Source organism: Poecile atricapillus, chromosome 2, assembly GCF_030490865.1.
Source record: "Poecile atricapillus isolate bPoeAtr1 chromosome 2, bPoeAtr1.hap1, whole genome shotgun sequence".
Classification (NCBI taxonomy): Eukaryota; Metazoa; Chordata; class Aves; order Passeriformes; family Paridae; genus Poecile; species Poecile atricapillus.
The window spans coordinates 128,516,206-128,539,837 of record NC_081250.1 but is presented as its reverse complement, the minus strand read 5'-3'; the positions used below and the strand labels follow the sequence as shown (position 1 = coordinate 128,539,837).

Sequence of the window (23,632 nt, the reverse complement as noted above, 5' to 3'; positions counted from 1 at the left end):
TCTGTGTTGAACACAGAGACTGGCTGATGGAAAAAGTAATGACTGACTGATACCCACCCATTTCTACAGCCCTGGTAATCAGACCAAGAAACCTGCATAATTGTATCTACTCATAAGGAAGGGTAAGGGGTTGGGGGAGTAGCATAGTAGTTGTAAGAACCTACAGATTTAATAAAACTTCAGGTTTTGAGGGGAGGACACCACACTTGATGATCTATGCAGTTACAAAACTTGGCATGAAAGACAACAAATCTATCAGTGGATCTGTAGTCTCAGCTTTTGAATTAAGAATTCCGTGTGAACTGATTACACACCTCTGTGGGAGTTCAGAGCTTATTCCTCATTGCCCTGTACAAAGATGGCAAAACAGCAATTTTCCCTAAATGTTCAGCATTTAGGAAAAAAAAAAAATTGTTGATGCTCTGTGGCACAGTAAGCTCTAGAGTAGGTAACATCTTCATGAGTTCCACACGCCATCTGGCAGGCATTGAAGCAATAGTGCCACACTGCTGGGCAGTAGTTGCCACATTTATAATTAAAGCAGTATGTGGAATATATCTAGTAAGAGTTAGAGAGTTGCTCTAAAACTCACATAGTAACATTCCATCACAATCAGTTCATTCAACCACACTGAGTCTCAAGGTATCTGGAGTCAATGAACACAAAAACAAAACAAGTCCAAGAAACAAACAGCAAAAAAAAAAAATTGGAGAAACATAATGTATATAGCTCAAGAGAAGCTTTTAAATCGCCAAATACTACAGAATTTCGGAAGCTTCACCAGAACAATGCTAACAAGAGGAAACAAACTACAAACTATGCATTGAAAAAAAAAAAAAAATTGCGTCAAACAGCTACCTGTGACATAATCATTGTATTTCTATGAACAAGATGATATGACTGAATGTATTGGTTTTGCAGGGCCTGGTTTTTGGTAGCGGGGGACCACAGAGGCGGTTCCTGTGAGAAGCTGCTCCCGGGGCTGGAGAGGCTAGTCCCGATCCACGCTGACACGGGACGAAGGGGACCGGCTGTCACACGGGCACAGGCGTGAGTTGCGGGAGAACGCCTCCCTCGGTTCCGACTCGGCCTCGCTTCAGCCCCGCCCCGGTCCCGCCCTTGGCCCCGCCCCTGCTCTGCCTCGCTCCCTGCCCGGCCCCGCCCCCCGCGCACGCGCGCCGGTCCCGCGCTGCCGAGTTTGCGCGAGGCCAGTAGGCGGCGCCCTCGGTCGCGTCCCTCCCTTAGCCCGGCCCCGCGCGCGGTTCCGCGGCGGTGGCGGCGGCGGGTCCCGGGATTTTCTCTCCCCGGCCCGGTCTTGTCCTGGCTCGCCGGGGGCTGCCGGGCAGAGCTCCGGGATGTGGAAGCTGGTGCCCGCCTCGGGAAAAGGTGAGGGAGTGCCTGGGCTCCGGCGGGCTGGGCCCAGGCACCGCGGGCCCCCTCCCCGCCCCGAGCGGTGCCTTGGCGGGTCCCCGGGCCTGCCGTTGTGTTGGCTTCCATAGGGCTGGCTCCGGCCGGGCTTGGTGTCCGGGCTGCCTCGGGCCCATGGTGATCCAAGGCCGCGTCGCTCTCGCCGTTCGTCCGCGGTGAAGCCTCCGTATTTCTCTGGAGCACTGCCGACCACAGCGCCTGTTAAATCTAGTAGGGCTTCTTTTTGAACCTGTGTAGGATGTCATAGGGTGCTGCGGGTTACAGAGTCCTGCTTTGAAATACCTGCAGAGTTGAATTCGGAGGCAGCAACCTCAGAAACCATCTTTAAATATTGTGTTGATGTTTCATGGACTAAGTGTTGAACTACATGGTGTTTCTTGCATGCAGAGTTTTGAAACTAAATCGCCTCTACACTTTTCTTCGTTTTCTTGTCCATAGGAGCTTTAGTAATAGGTGTCACATAATACATGCATTTCTTCCTAAGTGCTTTTGAGGAACAGATGTAACACAACTGCATCTGTTCTCTAGTCCCTGGTGCACTGAGAGGAAATTTTGCATGTTTGATTTATTTCCTGGTAGATACAGCACCTAATCCTGTTGAAATGAACTGATTTACCTCTTACTGCCTGGAGAGCTCTTGAGTGAATCAAAACACTGTTCATTCTATTCAGAATGATCCTTTCTGCACAGTTCATATTTGAAAAGTTATTTGCCAGACTTGATAATGACAATTTATCTGTACTTATTATTTATCAAGAAACATTTTTTGTTCTGTTGACCAATGGTAGCACACCTTTGGGAGAGAGTCAAGCCATTCACTGGGAAGGCACCATGGGGTCCAGGTGACAAGTACAAAGCATAAGCTAAAACATAAACATTGGTCAGAGGCTGAACTTACTATCAATTTGATTTACATGAAGATCTCCTTGTATTCATTAGGAGGACATTTTCCTCTGAACCTCTTAATCAGTTAAGTGAATAAATAATAGAACCTCAAAAAATTATGTGCTCTTACAAAGGTGTTTTAGAAAACCTCTTATATTGTGTTGTTTGTTTTTATTTTCTTCTAAATGTTGCGCTTAATCTTCAAGAAAGTATTGGTAGAAAGTATTGGTAAAATTATATTGTCCTTGAAAAAAGTGTGTCACTACTTTGGGAACTGCTTTGTTTATGGTAAAATGTATCCTTTTATAGACAAAAGGGAGCAAGAAAGAAGGAAAGAGGTTTTGTCTGTAAGCTAAGTGCATAATTTTAATCAGCCTAACCAGAATCACAGAATTCAGAGTCACAGAATTCAGTCACAGAATATTCTGAGTTGGAAGGGACCCACAAGGATCATTCAGTCCAGTCCTTAAGTGAATGGCACACATGGGGATAAAACCCACAACCTTGGCATTACTAGCACCATGCTCTGACCATAAATGATATAATATAAATGTTTAAATGATGCATGGCAAAGCTGAGACTTAGATGTACTACAAATTTTGCAGTAGCTCTCCTATGTGCTTCAGGTTTTTTGATGTTTTTTTCTAAATTGTTATTTTTCTGTCTCTTGTTTATTTCCAGGAGAGCCATATCGGCTTTTAAGTGGTATAGAGTATGTTGTTGGACGGAAAAACTGCTCAATTTTAATTCAGGATGATCAGTCTATCAGTAGAAGTCATGCAGTTCTGACCGTAAGTCGGCCTGAAACAAGCCCTGTAAGTAGCCACCATTTTATTACATTATCAATGCACTGTGGGAATAATTCAGGCTGCTATGACCGTGCATACTCATATTTTGCTCTCACCTGTTTTATGCTTGGAATAGAACCATTGATCACTTGTCCTTTTTTTTTTTTTTTTTTATGTTGAATTTTTTTTCCCCTTAGGTTTGTTTGCTTCCATTAAGGAAGTTACTGGCATAATTTAATAGTCCAAGCTTCCTTTTATCTCAAAAGAAAGATTCATTAGGAATTTGTATTAAAATAATCATAGCAGGAAAATTATGCAATTAAGTTTCATTACACAGGCAAATTTTAGGTTCAGGGAAGTGCTTCAGTTGTTTTACTGCAGACTTGGTTTCTGTTTCATTTCACATCATTAATTCTGTATTTGCTTAGGGCACAGAAAAGAAAAATGTACCAAGGAGAATTAGCGATCAGCAATATGCTGTCACTAAGTGTTGTGACATATATGGATGTTTTGAAGCCAGTCAGCAGAAATTTCATTTATGTAACCTTATGCAGTGTTTAAAATAAAATATGTAAAATATATAAAATAAATTTGTCCCTTTAATTCTGCAAATACTGAGTGAGTCCAGCAGAGGGCTATGAAGATAATGAGGGGACTGGAGCTCCTCAGTTGTGAGGAAAGGCTGAGGGATCTGGGCCTGTTCAGCCTTGAGAAGAGACAACTGAGAAGGGACCTCATCAATGTCTGTAAGTAGCTGAGAAGGTATCAACAGGATGGAGCTAGGCTCTTCTTGGTGGTGCCAAACAATAGGACAAAGACAATGACAGATACTGGAACACAGAAAGTTCCACCTGAACATGAGTAAGAACTTTACTGTGAGAGTGACTCAGCACTGGAACAGAGTGCCCAGAGAGGTTGTGGAGTCTCTGTCTCTGGAGATACTCCAGAGGAGCCTGGAGACAATCCTGAGTAGCCTGCTATAAGGAAACCTGCTTCAACAGGCAGGTTGGATTAGGTCATCTCCACTGGTCTCTTCCAACCTTATCTATTCTGTGAAATACTGTATAACTGCATGGCAGAATTTCATAAAAACAAGCTGTCAGTGTTCTCATTGACTTGTGAACCACTTTGGAAATCTGACAATATCTAACCTCTTCTCAAGAGATGCTGGAGTCTCCAGGTCCTGCAGTCTGGGGAAGAGTAGCATTCTTCATGGAAGGAAGTGCAAGAAAGTGCCCTCAGGTGACCTTAGGCTTTCTTACTATTCAGCCCAATGCCCAGAATAGAATTGAGTGGTAGGTAAAAACATAATAAATCTCAGAGCCTTGCTAAATTGCACTAGCTCAGGCTTTGGGCCAATGAATGACTGCCATGCACAGTTTCCAGAAAGACAAAGTGTAATCTCCAGAAATGCTAAGTGTAAGAAGCACAAAAGTTCTAAAGCTAAAAACATGTGGATTTTCTCATTCCTCTACAGTGAAAAACAGAAGATAAATAATTACATATAGCAAGCCTTATTGTCCAGAGTCTTTATTTAAGGTGGTATTTTGTGGGCTGCTTATTTATCCATTGCTTTGATCCACAGTGATAGTAACTTGTTTCTGATAAAGCTGTCGCATTCTGATAATCTGTAATGGCTTGTTTATATTTATTTTCAGAGTCAGTCTCTCTCAGTACCTATATTAACAGTAAGAGATACGTCTAAGTATGGTACCTTTGTTAATGGATCGAAACTCAATGGTACTTCAGTGTCTTTGCAGTCTGGTGACAGAATCAACTTTGGAGTCTTTGAGAGCAAGTTTAGGTAAGTGTTTTGATTATAAAACATCAAGTGAAAAATTAATTTTTTAGAAGAGTGTTTTAGCACATCATACAACTTTGCAAGTGATACAGCAATGATGAATTTTTAGGAAGCGAAGGAGGTGAATAGTATTTTGCCTGTGTTCCACACCTGCTTCTGAAATAATTTTCCATTATGTTCTTACATAATTTATTTTGACACTGGGAGATTAAAATTTTAGATAAGAAAGCATTGGCATTTTAGAAGGTATGTCATGTACAATGAGTATTTTCAGGCTCTCTTAGGCAAATAAAATCCTACACCAAATGAGAAGAAAGAGAAAGTTTTAGAGTTTGTTGGAGCCCTTGTTAGCTGTTCATATTGTAATGAGAAAAGAACTGATGTTGCAGGAGGATGTGAACCCAACTTGATATTTTATTCCAAATTTAACATGGTAGCCAGTGCTGTCTGTTTATTTATAGGAAGCACTTCTGGAAATGAAGTAGCAGATAATTAGAAAAAGTCTAATGATCATTAAAATCAATGTTAAAATAATCAGAAGGTGGCTTTGTGCCTTAAAATTTTATTCAGTTTTATCAATGCTGCTGGTATTGTTTACCGTTAGAAAAAACGTGGCATTCTCCTCCAATTACTACAATGAATTATTTTTTTATATTTTAGGTAAACATACCTGAAACATGATACAGGAATCATACCATGAGACTGGATACATCATGGCTGTTGTACTAGAAAGTCTACAGAGTAGAAAGAAATTTAAATAGTCTAAAAATGAAATAATATAATTTGACATGGAAGATCTAAAATATGTATAAAGGTTTATGGTCAAGGATAATGGAAATATTAGGAAACTGTTACTTGAAATTGCATTTTATGACACTTATATTTTTAAGTATTGATCTGTTGGTGACCTGTCCTGTTGACCATGCTTTTGCTTTTGGAAGCACACACTCAAATTTATTTTGATATTCCCAGATCTTGCACTATTCTTGCAGCACTAATTCTTTGTGGTGTCTAAAAGAGCCACAAGTCCATAGAAGTATTTCAGACATCAGGTCAAGTTGTCATTAATTTTTCTGAATAAAAATTAGTGTTTTGTTTCTTCAGTAAATTTTAAAGCAGGAAGATTTTACTTTGATCTAGATTAGAGTATGGATATTTTATTTTTTTTCCTTCAGAATTCCATGAGATACAAATGTGATAGTTAAGTCAGCTCTGTTCATCATAATGATTGGCCAAATTAACTTAAGCAATTCTCTTTTACTTGTTCTTTGCAGAGTGGAATATGAACCTTTGGTTGTCTGCTCCTCGTGTTTAGATGTAGCTCAGAAAAATGCTTTAAATCAAGCCATTCAGCAGCTTGGAGGTCTTGTAGCAAATGAATGGACAAAAGAATGTACCCACCTTGTAATGGTATCAGTAAAAGTTACTGTTAAGGTATGTAGAGCTTTTGCCTGTTGCTTTGCAGTTTTCCCACAAATGCTAATTAAATTCTAGACCTGTTCAAGATTTTTCTCTACAAAACTGTAGTCAACTCTTCTTTTTCCAAGTTTGAGGAGGTGTATGTCAACAGGAGGTTGTAGGGAAAGAAAACAAAAAAAGCCAGTTTTGAGGACTTAGTGATTTTCATCAGTTGCCCTCAACATTTTCATAACTTTAATCAAGACACCAATTAAAAGTTAGGCTGTTAGAAGCAAAACAATCCTAGAAGCACAAATCAGTATTGTTTTATTTGTTTGATATTTTCACATCTTAGCTTTTAAAAAACTAATGTCAGTCAAACCATACTCTCTTTGAACTTCTATGCAGTAAATTTGTATTTCCTGGTTTTTCAGACTATATGTGCTTTGATTTGTGCTCGACCAATTATAAAACCAGAGTTTTTTTCTGAATTAATCAGAGCTATTCAGTCCAGGCAACAGCTGCCAAATCATGAAAGGTAAGTTGCCAAATCATGTTTACTGTGTTGCAGAATGAAATTTATGGGAATTAGATTATCAGATAACTACATATTTATCTGTTGATTTTTGACATAATATGCAATGCACAGTAATTTTATTTGTGGAAGAATGCTTAATATGATTAATGTTTTAGTATTCTCGCAATTTTATTATTCTCATTCCTAGAGTTATAAAATGAGCTCTGGAATTGACTCTATTCTTAGAGATGTTACTGTCTCTAAAAAGGAATTTGTTTTATTGGTATTTAAATGTTGCTTCAAACACTTCTGGGAATTGATACATAAAAATAAAGAAATTGTATCAAGTTTCTTTCATTATGTAGAGTTATTTTCCCAGTGTGCTGTTAGTTACTGAGTTTACTGTAAACTTTGGTCAGAACAGAGTTAGCCTGATTGTTGAATTCTCTGAAATGGAAGATGTTTTTAATTATCTGTCGAGAGATGAAGTGAGACTACTGTGCATTGGCCTTCACTAAGTGACAATAAAATACTCATTGTTTTCATGGTTAAATTAACTTCAAAAGGGAATTCTTAATTTATCTAATTAATTAATCAGTAAATTCTGCAGAATAGCTCTTCTTGTCATTTTCTTGATGTGAGAAAATGTAAAACAGTCCCAATATTGTGTGTGACATATTTCTGCTCATTTTACCTTGAAAAGGGAAACGTGTGTTTTGTTTGGGGGTTGTGGTTGTTGTTTTTTTGTTGTATGAACACATGGTTTATACAGGTGAGAAATTTTCACTATGTCTATACATTCATATGTGCATAAATATGCATATATGTTAGGAAATGGCAGTTTATTTTCTTTAGTAGATGTGGAAGTAGCCATTGGTTGAACAGTTTGAAGGCTGAGGCTTGGTAGATACTAAACAAACTTCTGGTGTATACATGGAAACAGAAACAAAATGAGAGGATTCACAATAAGCTGTGCTTGATATGTGGTAAAATATGACACTACTTGTTAGAAAATACAGATGCCAATCTGGAGCAATTGGTAGGAAATACTCCCTATTTTCTAGATGCTGCTTTACGTTAGTGGGGTTTATATAACATGTCAGATCAATCATCTGTGAGTGGTTTAAAACTCATTTGTTCTTCAGTTTCAAAAGAAAGGGAGAATCTGAATGAATTATAACTTTCCCTTCTAGTTAAACTTCTGAATTGTTTTCAGAGGATGTAAGAAAACTAAACAAACAATTTAGTACTCTCTGAAATACTTTCCTGCAAGATTTTTTTTAATCTATTGTAGTACAGGTCATGCAAGCCATCAAAAGCTAGTGATTGGTTGTGCAACTTGAAATTGGTTTGGTCAAGTATTACCTGGTGGTAATGCTGCTGTTCCTGTCTGTTACAAGAACAAGTCAACAGTGTCTTTGTCTTGTAACCAGGATGTGTGTCCATTTAATACAGAAGTGACAGTATAATTGGCTTTTAAATGCTCCCTAAAAAAGAAGCAGATGGATATGTTTACCTTTCTGAAATATTTTTGCTAACTTTTAAGATGCTGAGAGGACCTGAACTGGCTGAAAGGTAGTGACACTAGCAATATACACATGTAGCTTTCAAAGAGAGTTCTGCATCAAGCTAAATGAAACAGCTAATGTAATACACAGATCTATGTTTAAAATAATTGCTGTATTTTAAGTAGGTCATATTTTTGAGATCTGACTTGTGTGAAGATGCTGAAAATTTACTTAGCAGCTATTTTCATTAAATTTCCAAAAATACTTCTAACTTTGACTGGGAATCTCTACACTGTGCATTGTAGATAGAGCTAACCTGAGCTGGTATAGCCACAGGATACTAGACAGCTTGGGGCAGTTCTGGTTTGGGTGTGAAACAGGGAAATTACATGGAGACAGCAATACTGGGTGACACTGTCAATTAAATCAATACTATCAGTGCAGAGCTGATCTCTCCCAAAAAATCTAGGGAAACATTATCTTTAAGTTAAAAAGAAAAAAATAATTAAAGAATCTTCTTTGTTTATAGTGAGACTTCATATAATGGCAAACCTACGATTCCCGTATGAATGTGGGACTTGAGTTTTTTTATGGTGTTACCCCTGTTTTGTGGTACTCTCTGATAACCTTTGCAAGGAAGAACAAAAACTGAAGATTTCACAAATGACTGCATAAGCACAGTCCTGTATGAAATAATGTATTTTATTACTGCAGTCCAGTGTCAATAGTGCAGAGTAGTAGAGTTTTTAACAGAAACTCACCAAGAATCAAAATCTATTTATTGGGAGATTCGAGGTTCCAGAGGAACTTTTCTGGATAATGGTGTTACTATTAAAAGCTTATGAGACTAAATAGGAGGAGCGCTTCAGAATCCTGACGGCAAAAGACTGTTGCCTTTTGAGCTTAAATCACCATTGGATAAGAGCTTATAAGGAAAATCAAAGGTTGTTTCTTTGGGTTTTTTTGGACACAATCATCAGTTAAAGTTGTTTGTTGAAATTAAAAAATGGAGATTTTAAAATATATTTATAAAGAAACTATGGTCCAGTTTCAAAGTTGTGAAAATTGTTGTTTTTCCATTTTTACTCATGCTTTCATCTTTAAAGATTATTTTGTCCCTTGTATTATCGTACGTTAAATCTGTTTCTGTGGGACCTGTTATCAGAAGTCGTCTGGCATAGTAACTGAAGTCTGAGTTGCCCTATTTCTATTTTAAATTAGTAGGCTTTATCACGTCTATTCAATTTCAATACAACAATATTTTTGTAAACAGATTTGAACAGGCTGCTGAAATAGATCAAATACTGACTTTTCAAAATCTGGTAGATTTAGGTTGCTTAATTTTCATTATGTACATAAAGTTTGAAGAATGATTGTGAAGACTGAGATTGTGAAGAACACATAAGAATGAAGATTATTTAAAAACACCTGTGACTATATAGCACATTTTAGCATGTCATAATTGAATTGTGTATTTGGATGAAGTAGGAAATTTATATGCTTATTTTTGTGTTCAGCTTGAAATATATGAATGTTCTCAATGTTTGAGGGATGTTTTTCTGTTTACAGATGCTCAATTTTTTTCTGAATCATAAATATTTCAGCACTTCATATGTGTCTTCCTTAGAATCTGCCAATCATTGCTGTTAAACCAAATTTGATGGTGTGTTTCAGCATCTTTTTTTTTTCCTGCATAGTAGTATGAAAAGAATATATAATTAGCAGTCAGAATTAAGATAAGTAGTTCTGTCATCAGCTAAACTGTGTACAGAAACAGCTATTTGGGTACAGATGTAGTATAATTTGGTTAAAATTGACCTGTAGTTTACCTTTCTGATGTATGCCTTCACTTTGCTCTGTCAGAGCTGCTGTAGCAGTGAATATGTGGCTCAAAGATGTTTTAAGTATCCTGAAATTATTAATTAGATGAATGTCCTAACTCTAGAGGCTTTTTGTGCTCTGGGCAGGCCATCATTAACTGGAGCTGAGGTCACAGGCTCTGACAAAATTTAGGGCTTCAGGATAGAATTTCTTTTTGCCTAATATGTTTCTTAGCTAAGCTCCTGTTTCCTTTGCCTGTATTGGAAAAAACAGTAGAGAATCTGCAGAGTGAATTCTTCAGTTCTCTATCCCAGCAGCAAGAGAAGTATACTTGTCTGCTGTCATATTATGGCTGTTTCGAGTGTGGTGGTACACACTTTCTTGACACGGTAGAAGAGAATGAGGGGTGACTATCCCCACATGGTGGGTAGAGGAAGCAAGGTGACTAATTTTGTGTGGAGTTTTACTATTATCTAGAGTAAGTGCAGAATGAAGTTGCATTCTCATTTGTCTGTATTGTTAGTAGGAATGTGGATATGTCTTGGTCTTTGATGCTGAAAAATTAGGGGCTCTGTTCTTAAAAATCTCTTGAAAATTATTTATGTAAGTAGTTTTAACAGAGAAATGCAGGATTTTCAGAAATTCAGAACTTTACTCTAAAATAGAAAGGACTATAAGTCAGTACTGATAAGAAAATCTGAATTTTGTAACTTTCATTTTCTGTTCTTGCAGCTTTTATCCTCCAGTTGATGAGCCTTCCATTAGCAGTGAAAACCTGGATTTATCTGAGCATCATGAAAGGAAAAAAATATTCAGTGGAAAAACTTTTGTATTTCTAACTGCCAAGCAGGTAATTAGGCTTTACATTGCAAAAGTATTGCAGGGATAGCTCGGGACGGATTTGCTCACTCTGAAATCACACTCATTCTGGGTTCATCAGGGAACAAGGGTTTCTGTGTATTTATCCTGCAGTACAGTGCCCTAAGCAAGATAGAATGTAGAAGAGGAACAGAACATATTACATCTGCAGTAGTGCATCAGTGAGAAGCACTATGCTGATAGTTCTCTATTCTGATACCTCTAAACTGACTGCATTCTAAGATTTCTTTTTATTTGCATTCTCTTTTTAGCACAAGAAACTGGGTCCAGCAGTTGTTCTTGGAGGAGGGGAAGTAAAGTTGATGACAGAAGGAAGAAAAGAAATGCCTTTACTACTTTCTCCTGAAGTTTGTGTTGTTGATGTGGTTTTGGCAAACTCTCAGATCTCAGGATCTGGCTCTATGACAGACTGGACTGATTCCATTCTGACTGCTTTGGAAAGGTGCAGCACTGTTCTCTTGTACAGTGGTAGGGTAATTTCAGAACTTCTACAAAGACTCAGTCATGATGTTTGCATGCATATTTAAGCAGGAGGTTTCTTATAGAGACAGCATTTTTCATTGTTCTAAGTATTTAGTGGGGTAACTAAAACTTCTTGAAGCAGTAAAGAAAGAACTTGGCGGTTCTGTGCGGATTTGATGGAATTTCTGTTTTCTTTTCATTAATTTTTTGTAGAGCTCACTTCTACAAAAATTCATTGTGATGAAGCTGCTTTAAAATTACAGACAGCAAGTAATTTCTCTTCTACTATTTAAAAGAATTTTAAATTAATATATTCTAAGAATGCAAAATAGATAATTTATGATATTTTATTAATTATATGTATTTCATCAGAAAGAGATGAGATGGTACCTTGAAGTCATGTGATTCATTGTTGTATAATTATTGTATACAGTGTTTTTGAAGAACAGCTTCTGTTTAATGCTAATTAGTTTTTGTTTTGGTGGTAGGTTTTGTTTGAGAGGGCAGACTGCATTATAACATCATAGATGCTAGGATTGTCATTATGCCATTTTATTAAAACAATAAAACAAAATCTCAGTCCTTAACATGTAAACCTAGTTCCCCTGCTAGGTAGATAAAACAGTATTCAATCTCTCCTTATGAGTGTGGTACAGAAGACTGAGGGGAAAGGGTGCCTGACTTGTGGTCAGATCTTTCAAGTCTCTTTTCAGACAATTTTGAATCAGAGGTAGGGCATAATTGGTTAAATGCCCAAAAATCACAAAAGGAGGGATGTATTGGCCAGATTCCTGGAGCTAGACAGTGGCTACAGCAGCAGGAAACATGGGAGTTAATACATATGGGACATGGCTGTAATGAAGGATAATTGTGCTGACTTACTCTGTTGGGAAGAACTGTAGTGTAGGCTGATTTTTTTTGGAGGAGGAATGGAATACTTTGTACTTTGCTATACCTGTGCTCATTTGCCTATTTGTCTTTGAATCTGTACTGAAAAATAATTTGTTGTTTTTTTTTTTATTTGTATATTAACAGTAAGAATCTAAGGGCTATTCCAGAGGCAGAAATTGGATTGGCAGTTATCTTCATGTCTACAGAAAAATACTGCAACCCTCAAAAGCAGCCTGCTTCCAAAGGTAATGGGAAGAAGGGTAGTAATAAGTTAACAGCCTCAAAGAGGCAGTACTTCTTTTTGTGTAGAAGCATCAGTTATGATGTTCAAGTTGTTCTGTTTTGCAAGACCACTAAAAAAGAGTGACATTCTATGAAAAATGTATATGACTCCAAAGAGGTAATCGGTTTTTAATGGTCTTGCAGTAAATTGCAATGAAAATTAGATGACTCTTGGATGTAAATAAAAAAGTAGATCTAAAACTAGCCTAAAAGACAGACACACAGAGCAGTGACCTTGAAAGGAAAGATACTTTAAAAACATCTGAAATTCATATTTTTAGTGACCACTGAATTCATATGTGTGTGGTAGTTTGAATTCCATGCTATTCTGTGTTTTCATAAAAAACTGGGATAATCAGGAAGTAAAAGATGAATGTCAGGAATCAAGAGAATAGGAATGGAGATAATTTGTTAAGGCTTGCTTTTTTTTCTTTTTTTGCCCTTTGCACAAAACAGAATTTGCTTTAGGAAAATACAATCACCTCCTGCATAGTTAAAAGCTAAAAATTATCTTTCCATAAATTAAGACAATGAGACATGATTGCCACATTTGCCAAAGTAGTAGTTTGAGACTGGACATTCCAAGTCTTGAAGCTTGTATTTGCTAATGTGGTAGTAATAAAAGTCTTTGAGAGAGAGAAAGAGGTTTATTTGTCTAATTCTCTTTTTGTGCCTCTTCGTACTATTCTGTATTTCGCTACTATAAAATTTTCAGAAGTATGTTTTATAGATTGTTTTGGTCTGCAAAATGTTGTATGAGGTAGAAAAATCTACCATTATTTAAAAAAATTAAAGAAAAAAACCCAGAATTTGTCTGTACACGTAGGAACATTACTTACTTGAAAATGTATTTTGAATAGAGAAAGACATATATGCAGTACTGGCAGAGGTGCTGATTCTTGTTTCCAGTCTCAGTGATTCAACTAGATAAAAGTTGTCTGAAATTGTGTAAACAGACTGGATATCAAGAGTTTAAAGGGAGCTGTGTTTACAATTGAATAAACTTGTATCCCAGATACAATAATCACATTAGAGATCATTATAAAGGAGTAAATATAAGGAATTTTGTGCTCTGGCAGTTTTGCATGATCTATATATTGCATGATCTATATTTTATATTTTACATAAAATGTATTTTAAGTACATTATGTACATAGTGGTATATGATTTCCCATTATACTTAATTTTTATTTAAGTAGAATTCCATTACTTAATCAGTGGAATATTTAACTGAATCTGAATTCTGCAATATGGTCCTTTAGAACTCTTTCTGTCAGGTTTTTTTTTAAATTAATAAATCTGCTTATTTTTTAATTAAAACTGCTTGAAGATCATTTTAAAAAGATCTCGTGTGATCAGTTAGTAATGTGTGATAGCATGTGCAAAGAAACACAGATTTGATATTAACCTTCCCATTCTTCTTTCATATTGGTCTTGCAGCTGTACCTGAAAGTTCTGCATCAGCTGTTGAAGGCCAAGCTGTTTCCCAGAGTCTGGCTGTGGATGAAACCATAATGCCAACTGCTGCTGATAGCAGCACCTTCTACATAGCTGATACAGAAGAGCAGACGTGGTAAAGTATTCATGGAAATTTCTAAGCTAATATTGGCAAATAAAACAGTCTTTTGTGGCAGAGGAACTGTATCATTTCCATGGGGAAAAATATATGGGGTAAGAAGTGCCATTCACTAAATTGATGTCATTTGTCTACAGTGAGATAATTTCTGCTTTTGAGTACTAAATTACAGAAAGCATCCCATAGGATTTAGATGACTTTCAAGTGCACATGTAGATACTGCATATCCGTGTTGACTGTCTGAACTATTAAAAAATTTCAAGCCATTTCAGAATTATAAAAATGTATTGATCATAGCAGATTTTATAGTTTGTTTTTAGCACATTGTTTAGAAGTTTGTTCCAAGAACAGGTATAGCTTTTTAAAAAAGTTTATCTCTGATTTGGTGTATCTCTGGTAATGTCCTGTGTGCCATTTAGTATTTCTTTCCTTTCCAATCTAGTATGGAGATAGAGGATACTTCCCAGGTGCATAGACAAAGGAAAGTGGCTTTCCAGGATACAGCTGCCGTAAAGAAAAACAGTGGCACAAGTGGCAGTGTAAATGCAGGAACATCTATACCTAAAGGGAACAGAACATCTGGGTTCAGTCAAAGAAGTCAGCCTATCTCACCATCTAAATTTTCAGAAGCTGGGAAACCTCATGAGAGTGCTTCACGTCACCAGTCAAACTCAATTACAAATTACTTCCAGGTTTCTAGAAAAAGGTACATGGAAATTTTCTTGACATTACTTTCCGTATTGGTATGTTCATGCTGTTTATGGAAAATTTCAACTTAAGCGATTTTAATTTGACACATACTTAAAAAGGTAATTTTTAGATCAAATTCCTAGAATGGAAAGGTTTTCCTCAGGGGTACTTTAAATTTCACAGTGCAGTCACTAAAACCCCAGAAGCTGTTATGTTGTGGGTACAGCTAATCATACTCAAAAATGCTTTTGTAATTTCTCTGTTTTGTAATTTATTTCTGGCTAAGGGAAAGAGCTGAAGGAGAAGAAACATCTGTATCCAAACTAGCAAAATTGGAGGAAAGGTCATTGCCTTTTCCCAAGTGCACTGAATCCACAACTTCGTCAGTCTGCAACAGTGAAGCAAAACAGCATCAAAAGAAAAATAACATCCTGGACCCAAACCCAAATTTTGCAGAAGACATGGGTATAAAGCTTATGAGGGAAAGTGTCAAACTAACAAGTGATACAGCAGACACTAAAACCACTTCCAGTGAAAATCATGTACCAAAAAAGAGAAAGGAATTAAATTATTTATCTGAAGATACAGAAGCACTGGAAATTGTGTTTGGAAGCGGAGGTGTAGACTGGGAAGATCAAATTACAGATCATGACCAGGAAGCTCGAGGAAATGCACGAAAAAAACAATGTTTGGAAGCCAAAGGAAGCAGGATTCAAGAAGTAAATGTAAATCAGAGAGAGGAGAATAAAGTGTTGGTAAGTTTTATATTCTTCTCATGTGCCTAATCTTGAAATTTGCAACTTTGATAGAAGGATGCAGTTAGCTCCTTTAAGGAGGAGGCTGCCTGCATACAGAAAGTAGCTCTGTAAAATCTGTTTGCTTAAATCTCGTACATCAATTTTTAGTTCAAAATTGTTCATCTTTTACACATGAACATTGCAGTTTTACACCTACCTAAACGTTTTTTCATTCTTCTGGGCATTTTTTTCTTTTCAAATTGGAAGCTGCTTGTATTCTGAACTTTTCCTCTTTTTTTTTTAACTTTATATACTGTAAGTAGAATAGGAGAATTTATCCCTGGTCCAAGAAAGACTTCTCATATTGGTTGTTGCTGTGTTAATGATATGGTTATTTATTCTAAGATAGTACTCAATTATCTTTATGTAATGAATTTTTCTGAAGAAACGTATAGTTGACCTCTTCAGTTGAATACCACAGTAGTGTCCAACATCTTCTGAGGGTTTTGATATCATGTGAAAGATTATTAAAATTCCTGTATGAGAAATTTTAAACCAAAAACAACAGCAAAACCAAAACACAGCTTGTGTTTTCATGATTATTTTTTCTTTCTTTGTTTTTGACACTAAGGAAATTTTCTAAGAGATATGAAGAGAACGATATACCTTGAGTTAACAATGGTCACTGTGTTGAAAAAACAGAAAAGTGGGTTTATAAAGGAAAACAGAGTTAAGAGGGCTAGACTATTAACAATACAATAGGAAATGAGAGAACAGGTTTATCTTTTATTTATTTAAAAGACGTATTTTAACACTTACTGTCTAGTCCATTTACAGTGTAGGCAGTGCTTAAGTGTTTAAAAGTTTGAATGCATGATTAATTGGAATTTGCAAGATTCCTTGGACCACGTAAGAATTAGTAGTTGCCTGTGCATCCTTAGGTCAGCTTGACACCCCGTTAATGCTTTACTGGAGCTTGCTTCTGGAGAAGTGTGAACTTCATTATAATGCTTTTTTGTGTGTGTGTTACTAACAGGCTAACTTTAAAAGACAAGTTCTATAATTTAGAGAATTCTGTTTCTTGCTTTTTATACTATCAGTGGGTAGGTACTTTTTATTAGGTCAGACCATACTGACAGACTAAAATTGGCACTTGGAATAGTCTACTGAATTTTGTTGCTTTGAGCTTGGAAAGTTTTTCTAGTCTAACTCCTTGTCAGGATTCTAAAGGAGAAAAAAATCCTTTGTTCAACTAAACTGGTACTTTAGCAGATATGCACTTAAAGATTTTTACAGAAAAGAAATCTTCTCATAGTTTAATAATGACCTAGTTAATATAAAATACATTTCCAGTGGATGGACTAGGAAGGAGATTTCATGATAAAGCTCCCCAGGCAAATATGATAACTATTTTCTGTAAGTATAGATGCAACTTGTGTATCTGGCAAGATGAAGAATGTGAGTAATTGTCTCAAAACTTACAGGGTGCATAAAGCTGATTTGGTATTTTATCAACCAATGAAAATAATTTATGTAATGCAAATCTGGTTTTAAAATATAGGACATAATCAATCTGCAGAATACTTTCTTGTCCTGGTAATGAAGTGTCCTTTCTGCACACATGCACACTTCAAATGTGAAATTGAAAACGCTAAATGCTACTTTTTATATTCAAAAGCTTTTACAGTTTGCCAGAACCTGTCAGGACTTTGAAGACTGTATAGATGAACAAAACTTCCTAGTCTATAAAAAGAAAGAAAAAAAAGCAGGTGAATAAATAAGTGATTTTTTTAATAGCAAAGACCTCCAACAATTTTTACAGTGTGCATAAAATCCTAAAAAATCTGAAGTACAGGGCAATTTCTTTTCTGTCTAAAAATTTATATTGATTTGAATATATTTATTCTACCATAAAGAGCAGAAAACATGTTTTTATGTAATTAAATTCCCATTTCATTTCAGTTTTATATTTAAAATAATTTTTAATCAAATAGAAAGAAGAGGAACTTGGATCAGTTCTAACTTCAGAAAAGAAAAGTAACATCAAGCAAGAGTCACCAGTCTTGGTAAGGAGCTAGCTGATCGTAAGTTTGAACAGTGAGCTTTAAGAAGCAATACAAAAACACATCAAAATTTTACTCTTAAGAACATAGTATTTTTGGATCCTATTTCAGCGTGAAAGATGTTTGGAAGATTGTACTCCTTAACATAAACTTATGTAAATTTGAATAGTGCAGTCCAGCTTGTAGACTGTGGAAAAAAGAGAGCACTTGCAGTTCATCTGTGTGCTTCTGTAATGGCATTTGGGTGGATACTTAAAGGTGACTGAAGCTACATGTAATTGTATTAATTCTTCAATGTGGTTAATACTTGTACTGATTATTTTCTTCGATTACTACTTGAAGACCTGCCAGGGATGTAATTTTGTCTGCTGTAAGATCACAACTAGAATGGAAGAGATGGAGCACTGGGAAAATAGATGTAATATACAGTGATTAACAGTAGATAGCGTGCTAATTTTTTTGTAGGTAAGATGAAGGAAGGAAGGAGAAGAGAATTGCTTGGAGTGGCAGTGAGGCAGAGGAAAAGGAGACTAGACTGAATGAAACTGAAATTAAAAAATTCTGGAGGGATAGAGTGTAGCCAGTCAGCAAGGGGCAGAATAACACCTTTTCACCTACACAGAAAAATCAGCCCAAGAGGAGGGATTGCTGAGCAGGTATACCAAAGTGCAGGGTCAGCTCAGATTAAATGACTTTTAGTTATATTTTACTATAAAACAACTGTACTGCATCTGGACTGCGGCTGTCCTTGAACAGAGTTTAATATTACTTGTGAACTTGTCCTGTGCTGAGATGTCCTGTGGAATCCACATAGATGTAACCCCAGGCAGCAAAGTGTGCATGCAAGCTTGCTGCCATATGAGCATTCTCATGGACTAGAAAAATTTGATACATTGATCAAATTCAGCTTACAGCCCTAGAGCTGGGTAGATATCTGTAGGCTAGAACTGAGCTGAAAATGTTCAAATTCGTCTGCTGTGGAGTATTTAAATATATATTTTAACACAAGCAAAACAAATTTACTCTATTCATGGTGTAAAGAGGCTGCTTCCCCTCACTATTGTGTGATCCTAACATCTGCTTAGCTCTGCTCATGATACTTCTCTACAGTTTGTACTGTTAGATATGCTGCATTTCCTGTTCACACACTTTAATGCTTCTTCCTTTTTCTTCCCACATAAGAACCACAGCAAACTCCAAGATGATTCCAGCAATCTTCCTAGCAGGCTTCTGTTGACAGAGTTTAGATCATTGGTTGTCAGCCATCCAAGACAGAGCAGTCGTCTTCCTGGAAATACCAGCTATGGGGGAAAGAAAAATTTCAAAACGTTCAGAAAGGTTAGTGTGTTTTTTAAATGGTCACAAGATGGCACTATTTAAAAATACTAAAAAGTGTTGTGTTGAGATAGTAGAAATATGTTACTAGAGATTTTTTATAAATTGATAATTACTAAAGAAAGAAACAATTTAAATGCCATATTATACTGTAAACAGATATTTTGTTAGTTGACTGAAGAAGTACCAGGTTGACAAAGGCTTACCTTGTGCTAGGTTATTTAGATACTTGTACTCCCTACTCCAAGCTGTTACTTGGAATAAGTCGTTAAGTGATAGCTACCATAACTTCTGGTCGTACCTCCAAAAGATAGCAGTTGTACTTCTCCAAAGACATATATATACAGCATAGGCTGATGCAGAATTTTCCATTTTAACTAATAAATCTTCTATTTCTAAATAGAACTAAATCTATATCATACAAAAGTAAGATGATTTCTTCCTTGGGTCTTAAAGACAGTAGGAAAATCATTCTTAGTGTTCACTGTAAAAGTACCGATTCAGCTTATATTAAAAATAAAATAAAAATTAAAATCATATGGTATAAGATGACTACAAAGGCATTTCAGTAAAATATTATGTATAGAATGTGTTCACATAATACTGCTTCTTGGGACTGTGCTCTCATTTTTGGATAGCGTTTTAATTTTCTGATAATATTTTCTGCCATTTTGTAACAGATGCTTATGCAGTCTGACAGTAAAATATAAACTGATTTTATCAATATTTGAAACTCCACTTGATGCACTATAAAATTTATTTAGCATATTTAACTTACCAGATGTATTTTTGCTTGTTTCTTTTGGTAAAACGAGGGAGGGAGTTAACAGATTTCTGTAAATGCTTTTTTCAACTTCACTCACTTTTAAATATGATCTTTGAATATTATTCAGAGAAAGATTTCCTGACTTTCTTCTGCGATACCTGAATTGACTTTCTGAATTTGTTAAAATAGATCTTTTACTTGCACTATGCTTGCCTTGTAGTTGTAAAAATTTATTGTCCAACAGGTAGCTTACCCTGGGGCAGGACAACTTCCACACATTATTGGAGGATCAGATTTGATTGCTCACCATGCTAAAAAGAATTCAGAGCTAGAAGACTGGTTAAGGCAAGAAATGGAGGTAAGAAATTATTTTTTAAACATGATCAAATAAAAACTTGACTAATATAAGTGGTCATATCAAACTGTGATCATTACTGGAATACTTTGGGATTTTATTTTTTAAATAAAACCTCAGCTGGTTATTTGTCCACACATGCTCATGGAAGCATGTACAGTAGTAAAGTTACTGAATGCCAGAGGTCAGTGGTAACATTCTTCTTTTTCTGGTTATTTAAATTCATTTTGCATGCAACACTCATACAATCAGAAATATTTATAGAAATCAAAGTCAGTAACCTAAATGAGAACAATCTTTTGATGAGTGAAATAAGCTCTATGTCAAAATGTGACAGGGAGTAGAAAGAAATTCTTTATGGCTGTGTTCAAATAGTTATCAACAGTACAGTTGATATTCTACTCTTGAATAGAATATAAAGTGCATGACTAAAACTTTGTTGGAGTATACTGAAGAGATGTGGTAAGAAAAAGTTTAATATTTTTTCTTTTGTGCACATCTTTAGATATAAAAGCCCTAAAAAAATACTTACCATGGCAGTTCTCTAGGACTTTAATTTTCTGACAGTTTCCTTAAAAATACTTGCAATATGGTGAGTCATATTGTTTGCACAGCCTGATTAAAATTCAGTTGCATTAAAACTTCTTACCTCATTTTTTTTAATTCCTGCGTATAATGCTAATTAAAATTCCCTTCATACACAAATAATCAGATAATTTTTTTTATTTCTATAATGGTGCTCAAAACCCAGAAAACATTTCTGACCAAAATTGACACCTTTCACAAACTGTTCCATTTCATTAGTTGGTAGCAGTAGCCAAATTTGGGTCGTGAAATAACTTCTCTAATGTAAATATGTACTAAATGGAATACTCAGAGAAAATTTACTTCTTTGGGAAAAATTTTGTTAGTGCAGGAATATTGTTTTTCTAGATGATTCATTAGAATTATCCTGAACAATCAAATATTAAATTAACTTTCTCAGGAACAGGATCGGCATGCAAGAGAAGAATCACTTGCTGATGATCTCTTTAGGTAAGGGTTTTATATTTGAACTTCAAAAAATGTGGGTTTTTTGCATCACGTCTTTTTTTGGACAAATTTTGATTTTGGAAAAGACAACTTTGACTGTTCTTTTCAAAATTTCATGCAGTCCCATGTATAGAATATAGTCAAAGTGATTTAGCAATTTCTCTGGAAAAAAACCCAACACTATTCAGGCTTCATTTAACATAGGAAATGGGAGGAGGTAACATGGAAAGATGTTCATGACTGTCTGTCAGCATCTCTGTAGCCAGTCACAGACAGGGTTGAAGGTGCTGTTGTTCTGATGTGATATTTACATCATGTATCATCTCCTACTCCTATCTGCTTTATCTCCCCACTCCTTCCCTGACCATAGAATCCATATCCAATCTGTAGAATCTTCTGTAGAATTTGCTGTCCAGAAGATGTGTAAACATTTAAACAAACGTGTTACAATGCTACAACAACAAAATCAAATAAAGAGAGTTAATATAGGGACCTCATTTTGTTTAGCAAAAACTTCATTACTTTCTATCTTTTTTCTGTGAAGAAACAAGTGACCAGTGTTGGACTTCTCACCTGTCATGAATTTGACTAACACCAAAAGTTGTGCGTTTAGGTAGAAAAAATGGTGAAGGAGGATTTTTTTTCTGAATCATTATCAAACAAACATAATACGACATATCAATACAGGTTAGAGCCATTCAGGAAATCCTATTCCATTAACAGTTTGCTCTGTTATCAGTTAATGATGGAGCATTTCTTTCAAAAGGTAGACATTTCATTTTTGAAGCCTGAATTGTATAGTAGCAGCAGTGCTGGAAGTCTGAGTTGTATAGCAACAACAGTGACTTCTAATACCTTTCTAGCTATGTGGTGATGTAATTTGGCTCACAAGTTGTCACATTTTCCTGTCTCAGCAAAAAGTCTTGATGAGTGAAAGCGGAATTAGTGGAAGTAAAACTGCCTGATCGTTCAGTTGTGTCTGTAAATTATTCATGCGTGAATACAAAACACATCAGAATTTCAAAGAAATGACAGAATTTTGGGAGACGAAGTACAAATGGAGAAGGCCAAGGGATAGCAGTGTCAAATAGAGCCAAACTATAAGCATATTGCAGTAAATCAGGTAACTATTTAGTATGTCCAGAAAGTAGCTCTAAATTTCAAACAGTCAATCAGAAGCTGTATAAAGGGCAAGGTAGGGCAAGGATCTACTTTATGTAGGAGTAGGAAGCAGCAGAAAGGTTTTGTCTGAGTGAGTTGTGGGCAGATGTACATCAATGTAAAGGTACAGGACTCCTTTTCCCTCCCTCCACCTATGTTTTTTTTGGTGTCCTTGTCCAGTAAATGGCTTAGTGTTGGGACATAAAAGCCTTGGAGAAGCTTGTTCGTACATCAGATGTAAAGGTTGTAAGTAGTTAGGAAATTGAGAATTTCATTAAGGGTTGACTTAAGTTTGTTAACAGGTTCTACCTTATACATTCTTCAGTCAAATAGTAGTAACTGTAGTTAATTATAGGAGTGTAGTCAGGGAAAGGACTGGCCATTCCCTTGTTATGAATATATAATAAAATTGTTTGCATCACATTGTATATATATAGAAACTTTGAATATAATTGTTTTACTTATTTGTGACAAACTTTTTTTTTTTTGTTGCAGATATGATCCTAATGTGAAAAGAAGAAGATAAATTGTGAGATGGATTTACAGTGTTTCTCTGGAAAAACCTGCTTTCTGTTCCTTAGGTTTCCTGGTTACAGTGTGTATGATATCCTATATATGAGCATTTGAATATCTCTTACTGTAAGACATGTTTTCTAAGTCTTGATTTTATTAAAGAAAAACAAAAGTTCCTTTCACTGCTTGGTACTTACAGACTGCACCATTGTCAAGACCTTCCCATTATTCACTTCAGAGTAATGCTCAGTAAAATACTGTAGATAGTTAGGATTTCATTTTAGGCTATTTCTAATGTTTGATTATCAGTACTATTTTGGGGGGGAAAAAAGGAAATTAGCACCTGGCTATTTTTTCTTTTTTCAGAAAGGCTTTGTTAATTAGGTATTTTCAAGGGTATTATCTTAAGAATTGAAAATCTATTGAGGCTGAGATGCAACTGGTATTTGATCATGATATGATTCATAATGAACCACATCTCTGTGGCTCATTAATAGAGCCTATACTATTGTTACTGGTACAGAATATCTTGGAAATGAAAAAAACAGCTTCTTTTTCTCTTGCTTCAACATATTTTCATTTACACCTTTAAATCAGTGTAGTTGAATGTTTATTTGTTAAAACCTACTTCCAAGCCAAAGTCTTAAAGAGCTGTTGTGTTCCAGTTTGGAATTTTGAATTATATGACCCATTTCTTTCTCTCATGCCTTTACTTTTTGCAATCACTGTGTAAAAATATGGCCT

At 35.8% G+C, this 23,632-nt stretch overlaps 1 protein-coding gene across 2 annotated transcripts; it reads left to right on the top strand.

The window, feature by feature from the left end:
* The first annotated feature begins 1,233 nt into the window (after nt 1–1,233).
* NBN (nibrin) lies at nt 1,234–23,064 on the top strand. Of its 2 annotated transcripts, XM_058832113.1 has the most exons (16): nt 1,234–1,386; nt 2,995–3,128; nt 4,760–4,905; nt 6,177–6,336; nt 6,735–6,838; nt 10,879–10,996; nt 11,277–11,467; nt 12,523–12,623; nt 14,101–14,233; nt 14,679–14,942; nt 15,213–15,681; nt 17,658–17,729; nt 18,909–19,064; nt 20,072–20,185; nt 21,168–21,217; nt 22,871–23,064. In XM_058832113.1, the coding sequence occupies exons 1-16, from the start codon at nt 1,356–1,358 to the stop codon at nt 22,899–22,901; spliced, it is 2,274 nt and encodes a 757-aa protein (XP_058688096.1). In that variant the 5' UTR covers nt 1,234–1,355; the 3' UTR covers nt 22,902–23,064. The 2 variants fall into 2 exon arrangements, with proteins under 2 accessions (XP_058688096.1, XP_058688097.1); XM_058832114.1 differs by lacking the exon at nt 17,658–17,729.
* Nucleotides 23,065–23,632: the final 568 nt, after the last annotated feature.